This window comes from Prenolepis imparis, unplaced genomic scaffold, assembly GCF_030444845.1.
Source record: "Prenolepis imparis isolate NDT839.2.m4 unplaced genomic scaffold, iyPreImpa1.0 SCAF_36, whole genome shotgun sequence".
NCBI lineage: Eukaryota > Metazoa > Arthropoda > Insecta > Hymenoptera > Formicidae > Prenolepis > Prenolepis imparis.
Window position 1 is genome coordinate 1 of NW_028141194.1, and position 22,827 is coordinate 22,827.

At 33.6% G+C, this 22,827-nt stretch overlaps 1 protein-coding gene and 1 pseudogene across 1 annotated transcript; both read right to left on the reverse strand.

The window, feature by feature from the left end:
* Positions 1 to 1,886: 1,886 nt before the first annotated feature.
* LOC145947007 (uncharacterized) lies at positions 1,887 to 5,025 on the reverse strand. Its single transcript, XM_083056784.1, has 2 exons — positions 4,039 to 5,025; positions 1,887 to 1,964 (listed from the first exon to the last, which is right to left on the reverse strand). Exons 1-2 carry the CDS (start codon positions 5,023 to 5,025, stop codon positions 1,887 to 1,889), a joined length of 1,065 nt encoding a protein of 354 aa, XP_082912910.1.
* A 4,170-nt stretch (positions 5,026 to 9,195) lies between these two features.
* LOC145947009 (uncharacterized) lies at positions 9,196 to 9,937 on the reverse strand (annotated as a pseudogene).
* Positions 9,938 to 22,827: the final 12,890 nt, after the last annotated feature.

Sequence of the window (22,827 nt, forward strand, 5' to 3'; positions counted from 1 at the left end):
AAGCAGTGGTATCAACGCAGAGTACTGTGATTAATCGAAGCCTTTGCATTATGAATGCGCTAATTTAGAAAATGTATAATAAAGTTATTAAAAAAAAAAGTATTATAACGTATTATAATACGTTATAATACTTTTTTTTTGCAGTGTTTCGCAAATTTTTTGCATCACGATTTCTTCCTGTTTCGTGTTTATTCGGAAGGACATTGCCAGTCTCGTATAGTCTCTGAGCTGCTCGTAGTATGACAGGAGCTGACGGATGTCTTGCTCGATTTGGATATAAATCGGCGTATCGTCTTGCAGCTACGTGATACTGCCCGTGACACTCGCCGAGTGCCATTAGCATATCGTAGTATTCTTCGTTTGTGTACGCTGCCATATCGTCCTCTTAACGCTTGTAATAATCGAAGGATTATTGATTGCATTATCAATCTTCATTTTATTTATACAATCCGCGGGGTGTCGCGATTTCCCCCTCCACGCCTTCCGCGTCGAATAGCGGCACGCGACACCCGCGACAGCGGCCTCCCGCGAATCGTATAAATATAAGATGCAGATCGATAATGCAATCAATCATCCATCTGCTCCCGTCATACGAAGAACTCAGAGACAAAACGAGACTGGCAGTGTCCTTCCAACCAAACAAGAAAAAAAGTTGCACGCATTTCATTACACACGCGTGCAACATTTACGACCAGAAGATTATCATGCAAGACGAACGTTTTGCGAAAATTTTCTGAGAAAAGTAGATCGTTTCCCGAAGACGCTTCCCGAGGACGTCGACGACTTGGAAATCAGATTGCGATATGCAATTTGGAATATCGAAGAGGAAGTAATGGAGAACGTCCAATTAAATTTACTTAAACGCATGAGAGCTTGCATAAGGATGGATGGTGCTCATTTTGAGCACCTATTATAAATTTTTTAAAGATATAAATTAATCCGCTCTTTTCAGAGCGACCAAAGTCAATCCGCTCTTTTCAGAGCGACCAAAACCAATCCGCTCTTTTCAGAGCGACCAACATATTTATACGTGGAACATCTTGTTCGCAAAACAATAAAAAAACATAAAATAATTATTTTTCTCACGTCTCGCTGAGAAAAGAAAAAGCAAAACGTATAATGTTAAGTTATTTAAAAAAAAAGTATTATAACGTATTATAATACGTTATAATACTTTTTTTTTTAATAACTTTGTTATACATTTTCTAAATTAGCGCATTCATAATACAAAGGCTTCGATTAATCACAAGACACGGTAGCGTCTCGCGAATCTCGCGTCAATCACGTTCGGCAACGCCGCGCGATTATTATCGTCGCGTCGGCGTCGCCGCAGTCTGTTGTCGTAGACTGTATTGTTGTCCGCGACGAGTAATGTACATTTAACGCGTTTTTAAAAAGTAATTTTTAATAATTAATCGGTAGTAACCGCGAATTGTGATTGAGTGTTGTGATAGATTAATAAATAATATTTGATCAAGTCTGAGAGAATTTTCTCTTAGAATTTACACTAAAAATAATGGTAATCGTGAGACAATATGGTATGGAAAAAATTTTATGAAAATTTCTCTGATTAATATTTATCACATTAAAAATAATAATATCTATCATAATAAAATATAAAATATGTTTGATTCATTTTACTAAACTGCATAGTAAAATTAATCAAACATATTTTATATTTTATTATGATAGATATTATTATTTTTAATGTGATAAATATTAATCAGAGAAATTTTGAAAAAATTCTTTCCATACCATATTGTCCCATGATTATCATGATTCTCAGGGTAAATTCTAAGAGAAAATTCTCTCTGATTGCGTGAGTGTATTCATCAAAGTGTCGATAATACAATTTATAAAAAAAGAATCGTTTATTATTCGGTGTGTCACGGTGTGTCAACGTCTGTGTCAACGTCAACGTTGTGATCCATTCCAGTCGTACAATTATTCATCAGAAGACATCTCTATAAGGTAAGAATAAGTAAGAGAGAGAGATAGAGAGAGAAAGAGGGTGTATGTACACACACACACACACACACACACACACACACACACACACACACATCGCGTGGAGATAACAGCTGATCGCAACGAGCGCTTCGCGTAATCGCCCGCGTCGGATGAGTTGCGCCGCTCCTGCCTACCGGCCGTACCCGTGCCGTAATTCGCTAAATTTTTCCTTTTATAATTTGAAAACTAAGCTTCGGATAAAATTTTGGCAAAGGAAAAATCGTCTCAGAATTCATTCAGGAATACGACATTTTAAGGACAAACGGTTGTTTCGAATCACCCTGTATACCGTTTTTAAAAGTTTATCAGCGATCGCGGGGGTGACGTCGGCGGGTCGCATCCCGATCGTTCGATGCTTGCGCGCGTTGTAATCCGATACGAGTTCCGACAACGCGTCGATCCACTTGTAAGTTCCGTTCAGCGTAAACATCTTCCACATGTCGTTCTTCAGCGTGCGATTGAATCGCTCGACGACCGATGCCTTCAATACCGAATATGTAGAATAGTGATTGATGTTATGTTTCCGTATAAGCCGTTGCACGTCGGCGTTATAAAATTCTTTCCCCATATCGGTTTGCATGTTTCTCGGGCATCTCTTGCTATCTCGAATTATCTCGAATTATCTCGGCGATAGCGTCAGCCGTCTCGGTTCCACCTTTACTCTTGAGTGGAATGGCCCACGCATGCTTGCTCAACACATCGATGACGGTGAGTATGTAGTGGTAACCTCTGTTGAAACGAGAGTACGGACGCATCTCGACGATGTCAGCTTGCCACAGGTCATCGTATCCCCGCACTATGACGTGTCTTCGGGGAAAATTTTTCCTTGCCGGCGCGTGCAGTTCGTTCACCAACTGCCGTTTCTCCAAACTGTGTTGTTTCTTCGCTTCGTCGGTTTTTCTCGATCGCCGTTTGTCGCTCGTTTTATGATTCATTTTCGTTTGTCGTTCTTCAATAGCCGTTCTTGAGCCGTTCCTGACCCGTTCGTAGCCGTTCTTGACCCGTTCTTGAGCCGTTCGTAGCCGTTCCTAACCCGTTCGCAGCCCTTCCTGAACCGTTCTTGAGCCGTTCTTGAGCCGTTCGTAGTCGTTCTTGAGCCGTTCTTGAGCCATTCTTGCGTTGTTTACTTCCGTTCTTGACCCATTCGAAATTCGTTCTTGATTCGTTCGCTGCCTTGTTCACAGTCGTTTCTAATCCGTTCGTAGCCTTTCCTGACCCGTTTGCAGCCGTTACTGACCCGTTCGCAGCCCTGCTTGAGTTGTTGGTAGCCTCGTTCGCAGCTGTTGCTAGGCCGTTCACTACCACTACCACTCATTGTAGTTAGATAGTAGTTCGATAATCCTTCGTAGCTGTTCGATAATTGTTCGTAGCCGTTCGATAACCCTTCGTAGATGTTCGATAACCGTTCGATAGCCGCTCCTAACTCGTTCACTGCTGCTCATTCAAATTGATAGCCGTTTCTGAGTTAGCGTTAGTCGCGCGTTGAAGTTCGTTTATCACAATCTGTATTGCCCGCACATCCTTCTCGAACGAAGTCAGCTTCTCATCTGATTCTTTCTGTTAATTCATCAATCTTTTAACGCAGGATTCTACATACAGTTTGTTGACGGGATCGGTGTCAGCCTCAGGTTGCGCTACACGACGAATCTTCCGCGACCTTGCGTCATAGTCCGTAACGACGCGACACAGAGCGTTTTCGTGCACATAACTTTTCACCAATCTATCCCAAGAACCGCTTGTGCCGGTTGCATCATTTCTTGGTTCGAATAATCCAAATTTGTTGATAGGCATTTTTTTCCCGATACGAGTGACGCTGATCGACAATGAGATCCTGTCGATCATCGAGGAACTTCACGAAGCAGGCATTATTATAAATTGAATGGTGTCTCGACAAATCTAATCAGTATATTCTTCACTATATTTCTTGTGATCATGTTTGCTCAGTTGCGTGCTGACAAGCCGGGATAGATTTTTGATGCATGCGAAATGTCCAACGTTGTCGTCCTCCTCCACGTATAGCAAATTCACATGTTTTTCTCTTTTCCGATCGGCGAGTCGTATCGGAACAATTGATAGTTCCTTCTTCCTCTCGATGCAGTAGACGTTGATTGAGATATCGTTTATATGTTCAAACTTTTTTATTTGGTTCAGCGTCATCGGAAACTCAATGTTTTGTAAATTTAGCACTGTCGTATAGTGCGGATATGACGATGTTCTCTCACTATATTTTGCAACTGGATGCAAAGCGGCCACCACTGACCATGCGAAACATGCATTGTCCGTTGATCGCACGTTCATCACCGCTCTCTTTGTCACAATTTCTCGCGGCAAGTTTAGATAACACCCCGCGCGCATTGAATTATACTTGTTTATATTTATAGTCAAGTTAATTATTTGTGACAACGCCCAACCACTATCGCGTTCTTGAAACTCTTCTAGCGATGCTAGCGTGGGCTCAATAACGCGGCGCTCGTACCACTCGTGTAAATCGGACGTGTGAAAGAGTTCATAGTTTTTTGTATTGACACTTTTGTTGGTGCGTTTATCACCGGACACAAACTCGCCATTAAACACGGTGTTCACTTTTACATTAATGTGTTTTTGCATCACTTTCTGCACGTGTTCAATCACAATGTCTTTGGCATCCTCGAGAAATTGACGAGGCTCTATGTAATTATTGTTTATTACCGCACCGGTCAAGATGCGGCTCTCGAACGCCGTATCAATCTCTCGCCAAACGAGTCTTTCCGCGTTATTGTCGCCACTGTATTCACCACCACCACTGGATATAAACTCTTTCTGCAATCGAATTTTTGCACCCTCGAGTCGCGCGATTCTAGCCACCAAAGATTGTCTATATCCAATCGAGAGTCGCGGACGCTTGTTACGGCTGTTTTCTTCGAGCTCTTCGATAAACTCTTCGCAGCGCAGCACCCATTCAAAATATTCGCCCAAGGTGGTGACTTGGCGGGACCGCTCCAACAGGTCGCGTTCAGTCTGCTCGATGTTTTCCATTATTTCTTTTATTCACTATTATGCCACTGACACTTCTAATACAAGAAAGTAACCACTAAACTTTTTTCACCGCTGCATCTATGCGCTTTCAAATCGTACTATGGTTTGACGCGCTCTCATCCTCCTTATATATTTCACCTAATTCTGTCTCCTTTTTTAACATTTGGCGTATCTCAAAAGATAGTTACCCGAGATATCGGTTTTATGGATAGAGAAGTAAGGATACAAGCTGCCGAACGTCAACGCTTTTACATTTTCACCTATAAATAATGTTTTGACATGTTCGTCGCAGCGTCGGTCCTAAAATCTTCATTCCTTTCCATAATATCCTAATGATAAAATGTCCATAAAATGAGAGATATAGTTTTATGGATTCTAGAACGCTCCGGTTACAAGCAGCCGAACGTTGGCGCCGATACGTTGCATTCTTCCTTAAAAAATATTAAGGAAGATGTTTCGCTCTCGTTTACGACCGATTTTCCGCGAGGGTACAAAGCTGCCCAACGTCAACGCTTTTACATTTGCACCTATAAATAACGTTTGACATGTTCGTCACAGCGTCGGCCCTAAAATCTTCATTTCTTTCCATAATATCCTAATGATTTATGGACATAAAATGAAAAAAACATAGTTTTATGGATTCTAGAACGCTCCGTTGACAAGTTCGAGCAGCCGGACATCGGCGCTTCCGTAATAAAATTATACTAACGAGGGTACAAAATTGTCAATCATCGGCGCTTGTTCTATACCTTTTTGGGAAAATGTCTAAGAACCCTCATAAAAAAGTCGTAAAGATACCATCTACAAATATTGCACTCAGAAAACTCCCCCTCCTTTGTCGAAACATCCCCTCCACCCGCGTGACGTCAGCCCCCGCACCATCGAGATACCCCCGCCCCGCGTGACGTCATACCCCTCGCCGTGGAGAACCCCCCGCGCCCCGCACCCCCCTCGGAGTCCCATGGGTTAGAACCGGCATAGTATCTCTACTTATTCGTAAGTATTCATGTTAATTATAAAATATGTTTGTGCTCTATAAATATATATATATATATATATATATATATATATATATATATATAATATTTGAGAAAGTATGCTAAATCGTACCCTCTAAGGTAAATATTATAATTGCAATAAAATTATCAAAAAGAAAAATGACAAAATTTTTATATTTATTTGAAACTTTAGTTCTCCGTCAATGATATACGCTAAACATGAACATCATTGTTCTAAACATATTGTAAATTGATAGTTAAGAAATAATGGAATTTGTGTGTGGTGCAATTTACAATACCGGTTTACTAAAGTGTATACACACACACACACACACACACAAACAAACAAACACAAACACACACATCTATCCATAAACTTTCAAATCGTACCTTAAACAATAAAATTAAAAATTTGTAACAAAGATAAAGTTTTATTTTTTACAAAAATTCTCAATCTGCAACAAAACATATCTATAAAATTGTCATATTTATAAACATAAGTTCTCTTCACATATTTACCAGAAATACTTTTTGTATCATCAAGAATATAAATAAGTATTATCTCAATATAGGTATAAAATTTGATAATATTTTCTACGGTTGTCCACCTGAATATCAAGAAAAATAACTATACGTAAATAAAACAATTAATTTATAAATCGTACTTGTATGATATAAGAAAAAGTTAGTGGTACGTTTTACCGAACTTACATTGATTTGTAAAATTTGTGAAAAAAATTATGAACATATTGCCGATTTTTCAGCGCTTCCATATACAGGCTTAAATAAAATGAAAAAAATTACTATAATAATAAGTTTAATTGCTTATCTCTATCAATGTAATAGTTTATGCACGGAGTGCCGAATTGCCAAATATTACATAAAAATCACACAGAATAAATTCATTAATGTCACACAAATTAACGGATCGGTTGAGAAAGAAAACAAATCTTGAGGCATTCGAGTGAGAATAGATGTGATACAACAGCGCTTAACATCTTAAAATATTTTAACTCTGTTTAAGAATAACAGTAGTGGTACGATTTAACGAACGGTACGATTTAGCAAACTTTCCCCTATACACACACACGCACGCACACGCGCACGCACGCGCATATTCACTATTTGCTATATTATATTACCCCAGCAAAAACACAGAATATAAATGCTATCAGAGAGAAGCCTGAGAGAGGCCATGCCGGCGATTTTCGTGGGACGCTTTTACTAGGCGGTACAGCAGCGCCGTGCATCCACTTTTAGGAATTGGAACTACGTAGCCACATCCACTTTTCGATACCATCGTTCATTTGGTTCATGTCCGTGCTAAATTACATCCACTTTTCGATTTGTGATTCATATCCGTGCTAGATTCATTTTTTCGACTAGTAAATAAGCGATCGTCCATTTTCTATATATCCATAAATTATAAATTATTAATTAAATGTTATTTTTGCGATATATTTATAATAAACTACATCCAATTTGATCAAAGCATTTTGTAAATGTGCAACGAAATTATTTTTCCCTTGTCCATCCTTGAAATAAAACAAAGCATAGTAAGAAATAAATCGAAAAATATGGAAATCAAGTCAAAAATGTTTTTAATTTGTAAGAAAAAGACTGCATAACTTGAGGCAAATATGTACTATAAATAACGATAATGTTTAAGTATATTGTAATTATGGCTCTGCGAGAAAATGCTCGGTCTTTCACGCTGAAGACTCGAGTTCGATTCCATATATTGCACAAAATTTTTTTTATATTTAAAAAATAGAATTAAATACATATTGTTAAAACAATTAACAAAACTTAAATTTCAAATTATTTAGGATGTTTTTTTTGAATGAAAAAGTATCGGTCGCGTTTTTTTTTTTTTTTTGCCTGGAGCCGAAGGGGAAAATGTCTACGGCGCATACCTCGGGGTCGGCCCCGGGGTTATGTGGGGCTTGCACCCACTAAAAACCCCCCCCATGGATTATTCATATTGATAAAAACCTGTAACTAAAATGTAATACGTCTATAACATTTAAGAAAATATGTTACATTGACATATGTATATTATAACACACACATATATGTATACGTATATTATTTTTTAATATAACATATTTATAATAAAATTTTATCTTTTTCAATGTAGAACGCATTTAAAAGTATTCAGCATTTTATAAATAATAATAGTTTATATTATGTAACATAATTTTTGTTGGCATATATTAATAAGCATGACATAAAGATCGCAATCACAGTTGAAACAATTGCATAAATCTAAAACCAGCAGGTCTTATCACGAGAAAATCTATGTAATATAGATTTCCTGTAAATAACAGAAAAAATCTGTTATATCTTTTGATATCTCTTTTCCCATTTATTTATATATTGAGATATCTTATTTAATAAGTGATTAATAAAAATCACTTGTGTATTATACATTTTACGATATTCCTATGTATGTACCTTGTTCTATAATAATCATTGTAGAATACCATATATGCCAACAAATATATATATATATATATATATATATATATTTCTGTATTATATTTTCTTAAAACTTAATTAATATTATATGTCTTGTATTGTCATTGATAATAAGAAAATGCATGATTTTACAATTTCTTAGCATGACCGCTTTTCCTTTTCTTTATATCGTGATAAGACTTGCTAGTTCACGATTTATGCAATTTATTTCAACTGTGATTGCGATCTTCTATGAAATTGAAAAATTCATGAGTATTTTTCTCATTATTATAGAAAATAATACTCATTGCGCTAAACTATATGATTTGCAAACATTTTTGATAATAAATCCAATCATATAGTGCAAAGGCGCAATAAGTACTATTTCTAAATGACAAAAATGAAAAATACATACAATATTAAAAAGAAAAAAGAAAATATTAAAATATATTAATAAAAAAAATAATATTTTTCCGCGTTCTACATTTTTTATTTATTATTATTTTATTTACTTTTTATTTATTTTCATTTTTAGCCTATCTTTTTTCACGTACCTTTTTTCACGTACTTTTTTCACGTCTGTTAAAATATTTATTCCTGCTTTTTTTTTTACTTTATTCTTTATTTCATATATTTTTCTTTTATTATATTTTTTCTTCTTTTGTCTTATATAATGCTCAAGATGGTTTATTCTAATATACCTTTTACTTGTTTAAAAGACTTTCTTTTTTGAAGGTATATTAGTTCTTTTTGCGGCACGATTGTTGTATCTCGTTCGAGAATATAATTTCACTCTAATCATATATTTTAATGCTTGCATCCGATGATTGTAACATGGTTTATTTTCATCTAGCCATTCAGGATGTACGTATTTTATTCGTTGCATGCACACATTCAGTAACAATTTTCTCAAGAATTTTTCTAGATGCCCAATGATATTGCCACGTGCGATTAAATGCCATCAATTGTGTTTTAGTAATATTTATATATAAAGTCGTTGGGCGCACTAATTTTGTTACTGTTGGAGCATCTTCATCTTCATTTTCATATTCGCGAAATTCTATATATTTCTCGTTTTCTGTCGATTCATCCATAAGCATTTTCATTATATCGTTACGACAATGGTCACAGTTGCTTTTTTGAATGCTTCGTCGCGCGATAAACCCAGCAAAATATGCGATAGCATTTTCATCATAATTATTAAGCGGGTCAACATTTTCAATTTCTTCCATGTTTAATTCTTCGAGAAGAATATTGTCATTTTCAAGAAGCATTTCGTCTTCGAAGTCATCATATTCTATTACGTCATTGTTCATATTCATATTTTCGATCCTTTTTACAAGTCGACTTGGTTCGTTGATAAGAGCTTCACTTTCTGGACATTGAGTGTTGCCTTTGTCACTAGTTTGTATGTATCCTGTTGAAAGTATGTGTCTAATAGACAATCGGATCATTCTTGCAGTTGGATTAGGATTAAATCCTCCGCGTTGTCTCAGTTTCGAAAATAAATGTTCCACTGAGTCTTGGTTGCATAATCCTGTCGCAAGTTCAAATCCATCATATTGCGTTGAGAGTATTTTATAAGTTTCAAGAATAGCTCTTATTGTCACAACAAAACCTTTAAAACAAGGAACTTGACTTATGCTTTTTTCCGACTTAGACCATCTTGAGCACCAATCGATGAAATCTGTTAATAGATTTTCAATATCCGGATTTTTAGACGATAATGGTCGTTTGCCGCCAAATGAAATATTAATACTGTAAGAGTTGCATGCATCAATAATTTTATTTAAGCGCTCTGCAAAATCAGCCGTCGCTTGCCATGTAATTGAATCTAATTGTTTTCCATGACCAGCTGTTCTTATTGCAGCTGCAAAAGTGTGGCTCAATATCTGGAATGCTCTTTTCACATTCATTGATTCAAAACAATTTGGACGCATGTGCGCTTCTGTAATATGAGACAATAAATTAGAACCTCCTTTTGTGGCACTATCAACAGACCATGTCTTTTCGAAATCAGAATATGATGCAATAATTTTTCCATCACAGTAAAGATTTTCATGAGTTCTTAAGAAACTTAGCAATCTTTTTACTAAATGTGGGAAATCGAATGATGCATTATATTTTTTCCCATTATATACAAAGAATGGATTTTCTGGATTAATGCCAAGTTGAGCGTAAGCACTTTGATTAGGTGTGCTTTGGTCACATGTAAGAAGTTGTACATCTGCACCCGTTTCACTCAATCTATCTAGACATTGTTTTATTATTATTATTATTTCCTCTGCTTTCATGCATTTTCCTGGAAGGAAATATCCCAAAGGCTGTCGCCATGCATGATGCGCATTCAAGCTGTCTAGACAGAATACAAAAACGCATTTACTTCTTTCGGATTTTCTTCCTAGAGATCCGAGATCAACGAGGCCTTCTATCTGGTCCAATTTAAGCGAATATTCTTCGTAAGGTTTAATAGTCATTTCGTCCCATTTTAATGCACATGCTCTTTCCTCCACCGGTATACGAGAAATCTTTTCCTTTAATTTTTGAAAGATAAGATCGCAAAATCCTGGTCGTATGTCGTATTCTTCTAGCCATCTTCGCATAGTTCGTTGTCCAGGAAAATTACAGCCCGCTTTTCTTAAGCGACAAAAAGCAGCGGGTGAATAATAATAAAGTTGTCTTGAAAGATTTTTTTCTTCTTCCGTATAATTTGCCTTTGGTGTATGCAACTGCAACTTTATCATTGCTTTGGCAACAGAATGCAGCTCCAGTTCGTCTATCATTTCTTCTAATATCTTTTTCTTCTGTTTTTTATTTTTCGGCGTTTTACGTCTTCGTGGAAAACAACGCAAACGATATTTTAAACGTCTTACTTGTTTCCGCAATCTAATATTTTCTAATTTTAAAGAATTCATTTGAGTGTACAAATTCTGTATCGTATTATTCTCTTCATTTTCTGTTCTTTTGTTATTATATGGAACAGATGTAGGGACTCTTTCAGGTGTAGACATTGAAACTCTTTCACAATCAGATGTAGACATTGAAACTCTTTCAAGTGGTTCAAGATGCACCCATTGCGTTATATCTTCCTCTTCCACAGCAGTATCAAAGTATAAACGTGATGGCTGATAACATCGCAATGAATGTTGTTTTAAAAATGGTTGCTCATCTGTTATTATATTATTATCAACAGAAATAGATGCAGATGATACTGATGTGGCATTTTCTTCTATATTTGTCTCAAAATAAGGCACTTGTTCCATTTGCATTTCTCTATTTTGGTTGATGTATATATCGTTCGTATTTAATACATTAATAAGAGATGCATATGGAATTGGCACTGCATTGCGTTTTAGTCTTCTCTTCGTGTCATCTGTAAAGGAATCTTGATGAAAATGGTCCTCGCATAATCCCGCACGCCGAATAGAAGTAGGTGACCATTTTCCTAATTTAGTATTTCCTGTAATAGAAACGAAAAAAAATTGGAAAATAGGTTTAATTACTTTTCTCTAATTTCTCTCCTTCAATATATTTAAATATTTCTCTTTCATTTTATTAATTCTCAAACATAATTTTGACTTTTTTTGCTAGTAAAAAAAAATATATTTATATTATTTAAAATATTTTTTACAAGGTGTCCCATGACTCAAATGATATTTATAATTTTTTCTATATATATATTTTATATAAATATATTATATATAAAATATATATAAAATTTATTTTATATATATATACATATATACAAAAAATTATAAATATTATTTGAGTAGTGGGGTACCTTGTATAAAATATTTTTAATAATATAAATTTATTATCTTTTTTTACTAGCAAAAAAGTCGACTTTATAACATTTTAAAATGCACGTATTGTGATGTACATCAGTTACCATTAAAAATAAAAAGCCATTTTATCAATAGGACTGGTTTGCATAATAAAGATAAAAAAATTTTATAAGTTTTGTATAATTGAAATTATATATAAATAAATATATATATATGTATATATATATATATATATATACAGGGTGTATCAGAGCGACTATATCAGCAGTTTTTTGAGGAAACTAAGCATTTTAGAGAAAAATGTTTCATACAAAATTTATAGGGCTTAAAAAAACCTATTTAATGATCATATCAGTTTGACCTTGAGTAGCACCGTCAAGGTCACATAAAAATACTTTGAATTTTTTTAATGGAAACCCCATTTTTTATTGCATATTCTTGTAGCTTATCTCGAGACCTTTCAAAAACACTGCAATAAAATATTTTTCTCTTACGTACTTTTCGACTTATAAAGGTTTAAAGTTGACAATTTTTTGACATAAAATGTAAAATGTGCAAAATATTCAGTTTTCAGTAATCATACCTTAATATTTTTATGCACTGATGAGACAAATCAATTGATGTGAAGAAAACACATAATTGCTTTAAAAAGGATGTATGTAATTTGCAACATATTTTTTTAAAGCAATTATGTGTTTTCTTTACACTAATTGATTGGTCTCATTCTATGCATAAAAGTATTAAGGTATGATTACCGAAAACTAAATATTTTGCATGATATTTTACATTTTATGTCAAAAAATGGTTAATTTCAAACCTTTATAACTCAAAAAGTACGTAAGAGAAAAATATTTCATTATAGTGTTTTGGAAAGGTCTCGAGATAAGCTACAAGAATATGCAATAAAAAATGGGGGTTTCCATTTAAAAAATTCAAAGTATTTTTTATGTAACCTTGACGATGCTATTCAAGGTCAAACTGATATGATCATTAAATAGGTTTTTTAAGCCCTACAAATTTTGTATGAAACATTTTTCTTAAAAATGCTTAGTTTCCTTAAAAAACTGCTGATACGGTCGCTCTAATACACCCTGTATATATATATATATATATATATATATATATATATATATATATACAGGGTGTACCAAAAGTCTGGAAATATTATTTATTAAACTACAAACGAAATTATTGTTACTACAAATAACTACAAACGAAATGCTATCATTTTCTATATTTAAAAAATAATTTTTTAAATGTCAGGTGCTAAGTTCAGGTACGTAAAGAAACAGCATATTATTTTAATGTATAATTAATATTATTTTCTTTAGCCTCAATAACTTTTTAAGTCTTCTTAATATACTTTTCATTACATTTTTCAAATATTATTCCGCATTTGTTAACCCTATTATTCAGAATAATCCACAATTTATCAATTGGTTTTTCTTGCTGGAAAATGAAATTATTTTCTACTTCGAGTTTCAGCAGACTTAAATTTTTATTAATTATGATTCGGATTCTGATTAATTATATGAACTAATTATGATTAATGATTCTAAATAATAAGGTTAATAAATGCGGAATAATTAACAAGAACTATTTAGAAGTACTACAACTAGCATAAGATAATCTCGACTCGTATTTGAAAAATTTAATTGAAAGTATACTAAAATTTCAAAAAGTTATTGAGACTAAAGAAAATTATATTAATTATTAATAAAAATAATATTGCTGTTTCTTTAAATTTAAATATATTACTTTATTAAATCTCTTTTGTTTTGTAACTTTTAAATATACAATTGTTTAGAAATAACTATAGTAAAAAAAATAATTCCTTTTTAATTAATAACACCCATAAATGATGAATACATTTAAAATAATTTCAATTATACTACATTTTATGTATGGATGTATTTATATATATTATATTTATATATATTTATATGTATTATATAAAATATAAATGTATATGTATTGGATATAATAGGAAGATATAATATAATAGGAAGATAAAATAAAAATGATTTAAAGCTTTTTCACATTTATTTTTGTACATATATATATATATATTTTTTTACATTATATTTTATCTTTGTTGATAAAATTATTATATATATGTATTCCCCCCCTGCCTCTACCCTTGCCTCTTCCTCTTCCTCTTCCTCCTCTTCTACCTCTTCCTCCTCTTCCACCCCGTCCTCCCCGTCCTTTTAATGCAGTTTGCACTGCATTATTGATGAGGGAAGTTAATTCTTCGCTCTGTAAAACAAAAATAAATGTAAAATATGTAAACATAAAAATGTTTTAAATTCAAATAAATAATAATTATAAAATATTCCTTTTTATACATCATTTATTAAAAACTAATATTGATTAGACGTGAAAAAAATTATTATTTCATGTAAGAAATAATTTTTAAAAATAAATAAATATTTACTTATTTCAAATAAATAATATGTAAAGAAATATTAAAATAAATATTTATTTGAATGCAACATTTTTTCCAGTGTGAATAATCATTTATATAATTTTATTTAGATAAGAGCAAACACTGTTAATACATATATGCGCTAAATGTATATAATGTTATATACATTTCATTAAGTACTTTTTAAGCTATAAAGGTTTAAAGTTGACAATTTTTTCACACAAAATGTAAAATATCTTGTAAAATATTTGGTTTTCGGTAATCATACCTTAATATTTTTGTGCACGGAATAATGAGAGCAATCAATTGGTTTAAAGAAAATACATAGTTGCTTTTAAAAAAATATGTTATAAATTACATGCATCTTTTTAAAAGCAACTATGTGTTTTCTTTAAACCAATTGCTCTCATTATTCCGTGCACAAAAATTATTAAGGTATGATTACCGAAAACCAAATATTTTACAAGATATTTTACATTTTGTGTCAAAAAATTGTTAACTTTAAATCTTTATAACTTAAAAAGTACTTAATGAAAAAATGTTTTATTATAGTGTTTTGAAAAGCTCTCGAGATAAGCTACAAGAATATGCAATAAAAAGTAAGGGGTTCCATTTACAAAAATAAAGTTGACCTTGAAATGATCTCTAAGTTTGACCCGTAGGTCAAAGTCAAGGTCACTATCAAATGCCTTATTTTGAGTCCTATACGAGAGAGAGGAGATTCATTGGAAACATTTTTTTCTAAAATGCTTAATTTTTGAAATATTAAGGGGCCCCGGTACTTTTATACACCCTGTATATATATGTATGTAATAAAATTAATATTTCATATTTTTTGTAAATTTGTGACACTTACATTCAACATTATCATTCCTGACTGAGGCACCGTCGATGCCACTATTGATGCCTCTTTTATTGGCAATGTTGTCGTTGCTATCGTCGCCGGCGTCGACGTCGTTGCAATCATCGCCGTCGTGGGCATCGCCGTCATGGGCATCGTCGATGTCGTCGATGTCGCCGTCATCACAGGCATTGCCGTCGTGGGCATCGTCGATGTCGATGTCGCCGTCATCACCGGCATTGCCGTCGTGGGCATCGTCGATGTCGCCGTCGTCACCGGCATTGCCGTCGTGAGCATCGTCGATGTCGTCGCCGTCGTCACCGGCATTGCCGTCATTGACGTCGACGTCGACGTCGTCGCCGTCGCTATCGTCGCTAATATCATTGTATTCTGAAAAAAGAGAATGATTTTAATAATATTAAAGCAAAATCTAATTACATATACATAAATATTCGCGACAGATTGATATTTTGATCAAAACTTGATGTGAACTTTTTTAAAAAAGTTTTTCAATGCTACACAAATTTATGTTTTTTAACGGACACCATGAATTCCATAATGCAATCTTCTCTCTCTCTCTCTCTCTCTCTCTCTCTCTCTCTCTCTCTCTCTCTCTCTCTCTCTCTCTCTCTCTCTCTCTCTCTCTCTCCCTCTCTCCCTCTCTCCCTCTCTCCCTCTCTCCCTCTCTCCCTCTCTCCCTCTCTCCCTCTCTCCCTCTCTCCCTCTCTCCCTCTCTCCCTCTCTCCCTCTCTCCCTCTCTCCCTCTCTCCCTCTCTCCCTCTCTCCCTCTCTCCCTCTCTCCCTCTCTCCCTCTCTCCCTCTCTCCCTCTCTCCCTCTCTCCCTCTCTCCCTCTCTCCCTCTCTCCCCTCTCTCCCTCTCTCCCTCTCTCCCTCTCTCCCTCTCTCCCTCTCTCCCTCTCTCCCTCTCTCCCTCTCTCCCTCTCTCCCTCTCTCCCTCTCTCCCTCTCTCCCTCTCTCCCTCTCTCCCTCTCTCCCTCTCTCCCTCTCTCCCTCTCTCCCTCTCTCCCTCTCTCCCTCTCTCCCTCTCTCCCTCTCTCCCTCTCTCCCTCTCTCCCTCTCTCCCTCTCTCCCTCTCTCTCTCTCTCTCTCTCTCTCTCTCTCTCTCTCTCTCTCTCTCTCTCTCTCTCTCTCTCTCTCTCTCTCTCTCTCCTGTTTAATATTTAATATTTTTCCTATTGTGCACAGGGCCTTACAATCAAGGATTAAATATATTTCTTAATTAAATATACATTTTTACTCACCATTATACTCAACGTATCACAGGTTTCTGGATCTCCCGTCCCGTCAAAGAACGCAAGCCGACTGACGGCTGACGACTGACTCGTCTCGTCCTCTCGTCTCGTGTTTCGTCTTACACAAAGCACGAATCACGCGACACGCGATGTTAAAGCGCTGATATCGATGCGCACGTGTTTGACTTAAATAGCTTGCGAAAAAGTCGGCAGTAAGCCGATCGTAAACACAAATGGCATTGAACTTTTTCTTTATATATTTGAAAAAGAAATGACCATATAATAAATGAGAAAATAAATAAAAATACAACAATGCTATCTTTTTAAAACTGCATATATAAAATTAAATTTATATATTTTAAAATTAGATTAGACGCATGTTAAACATAACATATTAACATTGTAAACATATTTGCACTAAAAATGTGTCGATTAGTAAAAAAATATATACACATTATTTATCTTTTTTATATAATATATTTCAGATTAAATATAATTAAAGCATAAGATATATAAACTGCAATAAAATTGCTTAAAATTGCATGCGTATTATTTTTGTATTAATAATAAAAAAAGAATTTGCAATATTAAAAAATTGATTTAAAAAAATACATATTATGTCACAAATTTAAACAAATTATTATCTCAAACATTTTTATAACAAATATAATTATATGTAATTATATGTAATATTATTTGTAATGTTATTAATAATGATTTTAGATATTATTTATATATATATATATAATTATATATTATAATATATAATAATTAATATGTTATTATATATATGTAATTTTCGAAAGTATAATTTTCGACAGATGAAAAACTTAATATCAGAATTTTTCATAAACATGCATGATACGAACAATAAATCAAATTTATCAATCATATATTATATCACAAATAATAAATTACATATTACATATGTATCAAAATGTGATAAAATGTATAACAGTTTATATAAATGTATATAACTTACCACTGTTGTGTATCCATTGATAAAATCTGGCGTCTGTTTCTAGTGGAAATCTGTATAAATGTTTCCCATCAGATTTTTTATTCACACAGTCTTTGTACATACACTTGTCGAAGAAATTTGCACGACACTATTTCGACATTATTAATAAGTATTGTTTTTTCTATAATTAAAATAAAACCCCTGCAACTCTAGAATAAAAACTTTCCACTCGCGTAAACTAAAATCACGCAAACAAAATTCGCCACGGCATAAAAAGTGAAAATTCTTTCACAGATAATCGCGTGTAAAATCCGTAACGGACAATAACAAACACGAAACACAGAAAGAATTAAAAACACTTATAAAAAAAGATCGCCAAAAAACTACGTTTGATTCCGCAACTAAACGTACACTGACAATGACTACGTTTACACGGCCCGATTTAAGCCGAAGTTTTAACATCGATGTTATAACTACCGACGGTAGATGCCGTGTAAACGCTCTTTTATGACGAAGTTATTACATCGATGTAGTAACTCAAAGTCATTTGATGAAGAGGCTTAGGGTTATTACATCGACATAAAAAGGACGTGTAAACGGTCGCAGTGTAACGATGGCAATAATGCCAACCATAAAAATTAAACATTTTAATTCTCCATTGTTTGCAGAGTTGGTTATTCTGTATTCCATACCATAGTACGTACAGAAAGCAAAGAAAAAGTGAAAAAAATGAAAATCAAAAAGCGTGAAAGTTGGGAAACTGAGGAAACTCGATATTTTCTCAAATTAATGAGTGAACGGCAAGTGATGAAAAGTTTAGATGGAAAAAGGTTTCGAGCAGATGACAATGTAACCTAAAAGTTCACTTCGTTTACAAACATTCTTTTCAATTCAGATTCTTTTACATTCTGACCGCAATTCTACCACCAGCAAGCATCTAATTTTTCGTACTTTTATATTGGTACTAATGGAAATCCGACTCACTTTACTCGAAAGTTATTAAGCTATTTCAGCTTGATGGCAAAAAGATAAGTCTGAACGTGTAAACGCAACTCATCTTAAGTAGGAGTTATAACATCAGCGTTATTAAGTCGAAGTTAGAAGCCGTGTAAACGTAGTCAATAACGCGGGACAAACTCTGCGATACTTTTTTGTCTCTCTCCACCTCCTTTCCTTATTCGCTCTTCCTTATCGCTGTTAAACCTATAGGATGAATTACGGAAGAGCTCTTTAAATGTCTGCATATATGTACGATTGCTTTATTATGTGTATGTAGTATGATAATGTTTTCATCGGTTTTAACTATAAAATACATCGCAAAACAAACGCAACATAAGTAATTATAACATTGCATCGTTTGCAATAATAAAATATATTTTCTATTTTAACGATATAATAACCGCACAAATATAATCAATATAATAAATGTATATTTATTATTATTTATAAAATGCTGAATACTTTTAAATGCGTTCTACATTGAAAAAGATAAAATTTTATTATAAATATGTTATATTAAAAAATAATATACGTATACATATATGTGTGTGTTATAATATACATATGTCAATGTAAAATATTTTCTTAAATGTTATAGACGTATTACATTTTAGTTACAGGTTTTTATCAATATGAATAATCCATGGGGGGGTTTTTAGTGGGTGCAAGCCCCACATAACCCCGGGGCCGACCCCGAGGTATGCGCCGTAGGCATTTTCCCCTTCGGCTCCAGGCAAAAAAAAAAAAAAAAAAAAAACGCGACCGATACTTTTTCATTCAAAAAAAACATCCTAAATAATTTGAAATTTAAGTTTTGTTAATTATTTTAACAATATGTATTTAATTCTATTTTTTAAATATAAAAAAAATTTTGGGCAATATATGGAATCGAACTCGAGTCTTCAGCGTGAAAGACCGAGCATTTTCTCGCAGAGCCATAATTACAATATACTTAAACATTATCGTTATTTATAGTACATATTTGCCTCAAGTTATGCGGTCTTTTTCTTACAAATTAAAAACATTTTTGACTTGATTTCCATATTTTTCGATTTATTTCTTACTATGCTTTGTTTTATTTCAAGGATGGACAAGGGAAAAATAATTTCGTTGCACATTTACAAAATGCTTTGATCAAATTGAATGTAGTTTATTATAAATATATCGCAAAAATAACATTTAATTAATAATTTATAATTTATGGATATATAGAAAATGGACGATCGCTTATTTACTAGTCGAAAAAATGAATCTAGCACGGATATGAATCACAAATCGAAAAGTGGATGTAATTTAGCACGGACATGAACCAAATGAATGATGGTATCGAAAAGTGGATGTGGCTACGTAGTTCCAATTCCTAAAAGTGGATGCACGGCGCTGCTGTACCGCCTAGTAAAAGCGTCCCACGAAAATCGCCGGCATGGCCTCTTGCTAAGACTCCATATATGCGGCGGACTCCGGCAAATGCTGCGGTGACCAATCAGGAGCCAGGCGCAAGTCGGATTCCGGCAAGCGCCGGCATGCCGCACCGCATTTGCGTTGAGATCAAAATATTTTAATTTTTCCGCACTACCGCACGTCATTCGGTTAAAGTCGAGAACCATCAGTGATTTTCGGTTAGCAGTGAAGGCACATAGCTTTTGTTAGATTATATTGTACAAAACAAACATGGAATTCAACGATGAAAATCCAAGTATGGAATATAATTCCGAGGACGTTAATGAACTTATAATTCATTACGTTAGAAGCCGCCCGCAATTATGGAATTTTAGAGACAAACAATATAGAGACAACGGTTTAAAAAAAAAATTGTAGTGTGAAGTGGCGCAGGAACTTAATGTGACTGGTATGTATTGTTTGAAAAATTTCTAGCATCTCTATAAAAAAATTTATAGTGTTAACAATAATGAAATTATGATAAATTTGAACAGATGAATTTGTGAAGAACCGATGGAGAAATCTTCGAGATCGGTATATAAAAGAGAAAAAAAAATCTGTAACAAAAAGTGGCCAAGCAGCTGTTAATTTTTCTCCGTGGCCACTTATGACAAGCTTGAATTTTTTATCAGATTAAAAGTTACAGAATAGGCCCCTTAATTTTATATTTATTATTATTATTTTATGTCCACTATTGTCACTTGAATTAAATGTTTATATAAATAAGATATAAATTCTATATTAAATAAAATATAATAAATTATTAGTATAATTAGTAAATTAATATTATTAGTAAAATTAATATTGAATGTTCATATATTAAAATTAAACCATTAATGTCAATAACAAATAATTATACATTTTAAAAAGGAAAAATTGTTTATTTATTTATTTTAGATTATACAATCTATAAATGTATACCACAGTATGATTATTTTATTTGAAAACATTCGCATCTTCGATTTCCGTATGTGGCGTGGCGCTAAACTCTGCCGCGTATATAGAGTCGCCTTTCCGCATGCGTTTGCCGGAGTCCGCCTAGTCCGCCGCATATATGGAGTCTTAGCATCTCTCAGGCTTCTCTCTGATGCTATATAACGCAGTGTTGCCAGTGTTGGTGATTTATCACCAGATCTGGTGATTATTTATTTCACCTGGTGACGTGGTGATTATTTTCTCATCTTACGCAAAATCTGGTGATTTTGGTGCTATGAAAATTTTTCATGCATCGTCACCAGAGAGAAACCTGAGAGCGGCCACCGCGATTCAGTGGACGCGTGTACTGATGCGCCCCCTGAGAAAGTAGACGTGAACTACGTCGTAACGCTCGGTAAAAAATATAGAATATGGTTCGAATCCGTGATATGGTTCATATCCAAACTATTCGGATAAGAACCGAGTTGAGAACCAGATGAGTCAGACAAGGACCAACAATCCATCGCTCTGACTTTTTCCCACCAACGAACGTCTCGCGGATTCATGCGGCGGCAGGCACGAGATTTCGCCTTTCGTGCGTAGCGTGTCACGTAATTCAAGAAGGACAAAATTTTATGACGTTAAACTTTGGGCAATATATAAAAACTTAAATATATTAAATATAAGGTGTAAAATCAGATTATAAGTTAAATAAAAATTACATCCAGTTTCCTGAGTACATTAAAAAAAATTGTTTTCTGGCAGTGCATATTAAAAAAATTGTTGAATTAATTTTGTTTTACATGAATAAATATTCTAATTTGCATAAATAATAAAAAAAAAGTGCGAGTGACGGGAATCGAACCCGACTCACAATCAGTAACGTGATAACCACGGACTTAAGTGTACGTACTACGAGTCGGGTTCAATTCCCGTCACTCGCACTTTTTTTTATTATTTATGCAAATTAGAATATTTATTCGTCAAAACAAAATTAATTCAACAATTTTTTTAATTTGCACTATCAATAAAGCGTTTTATTATTTGTTTCATTTTATATTAAATATAACGTGTAAAATCAGGTTATAAGTTGAATAAAAATTATATCCAGTTTCCTGAGTAAATTAAAAAAATTGTTTTTTGAAAGCGCAAATTAAAAAAATTGTTGAATTAAATTTGTTTTACATGAATAAATATTCTAATTTGCATAAATAATAAAAAAAGAAGTACGAGTGACGGGAATCGAACCCGACTCGTAGTACGTACACTTAAGTCCGTGGTTATCACGTTACTGATTGTGAGTTGGGTTCGATTCCCGTCACTCGCACTTTTTTTTTTATTATTTATGCAAATTAGAATATTTATTCATGTAAAACAAATTTAAATCAACAATTTTTTTAATTTGCGCTTTCAAAAAACAATTATTTTAATTTACTCAGGAAACTGGATATAATTTTTATTCAACTTATAACCTGATTTTACACGTTATATTTAATCCCACACAGCACATGATATCGTACGAATATTCTATATTCATTCTGTGAATGTACGTACTGTACGTAATATACTGAGAACATCTCTATAATATCTTGTGTAGTATATTATTTTTCGTATATTCTCGTATATTCTCAGAATGTACTTTTAATATCTCTTATAATATATTATTTTTCGTATATTCTCATAATATACTATTGAATTACGCGCATTTTTACTTATGAGCGG

What these genes read in the sequence shown, in the direction of transcription:
- LOC145947007 (XM_083056784.1), bottom strand. Translation starts at nt 5,025, where the DNA reads ATGGAAAACATCGAGCAGACTGAACGCGACCTGTTGGAGCGGTCCCGC. An exon ending in ATCGGAAAAGAGAAAAACAT is followed by an intron (nt 1,965 to 4,038) that starts GTGAATTTGCTA and finishes CTTACCTTATAG; the next exon opens with AGATGTCTTCTGATGAATAA.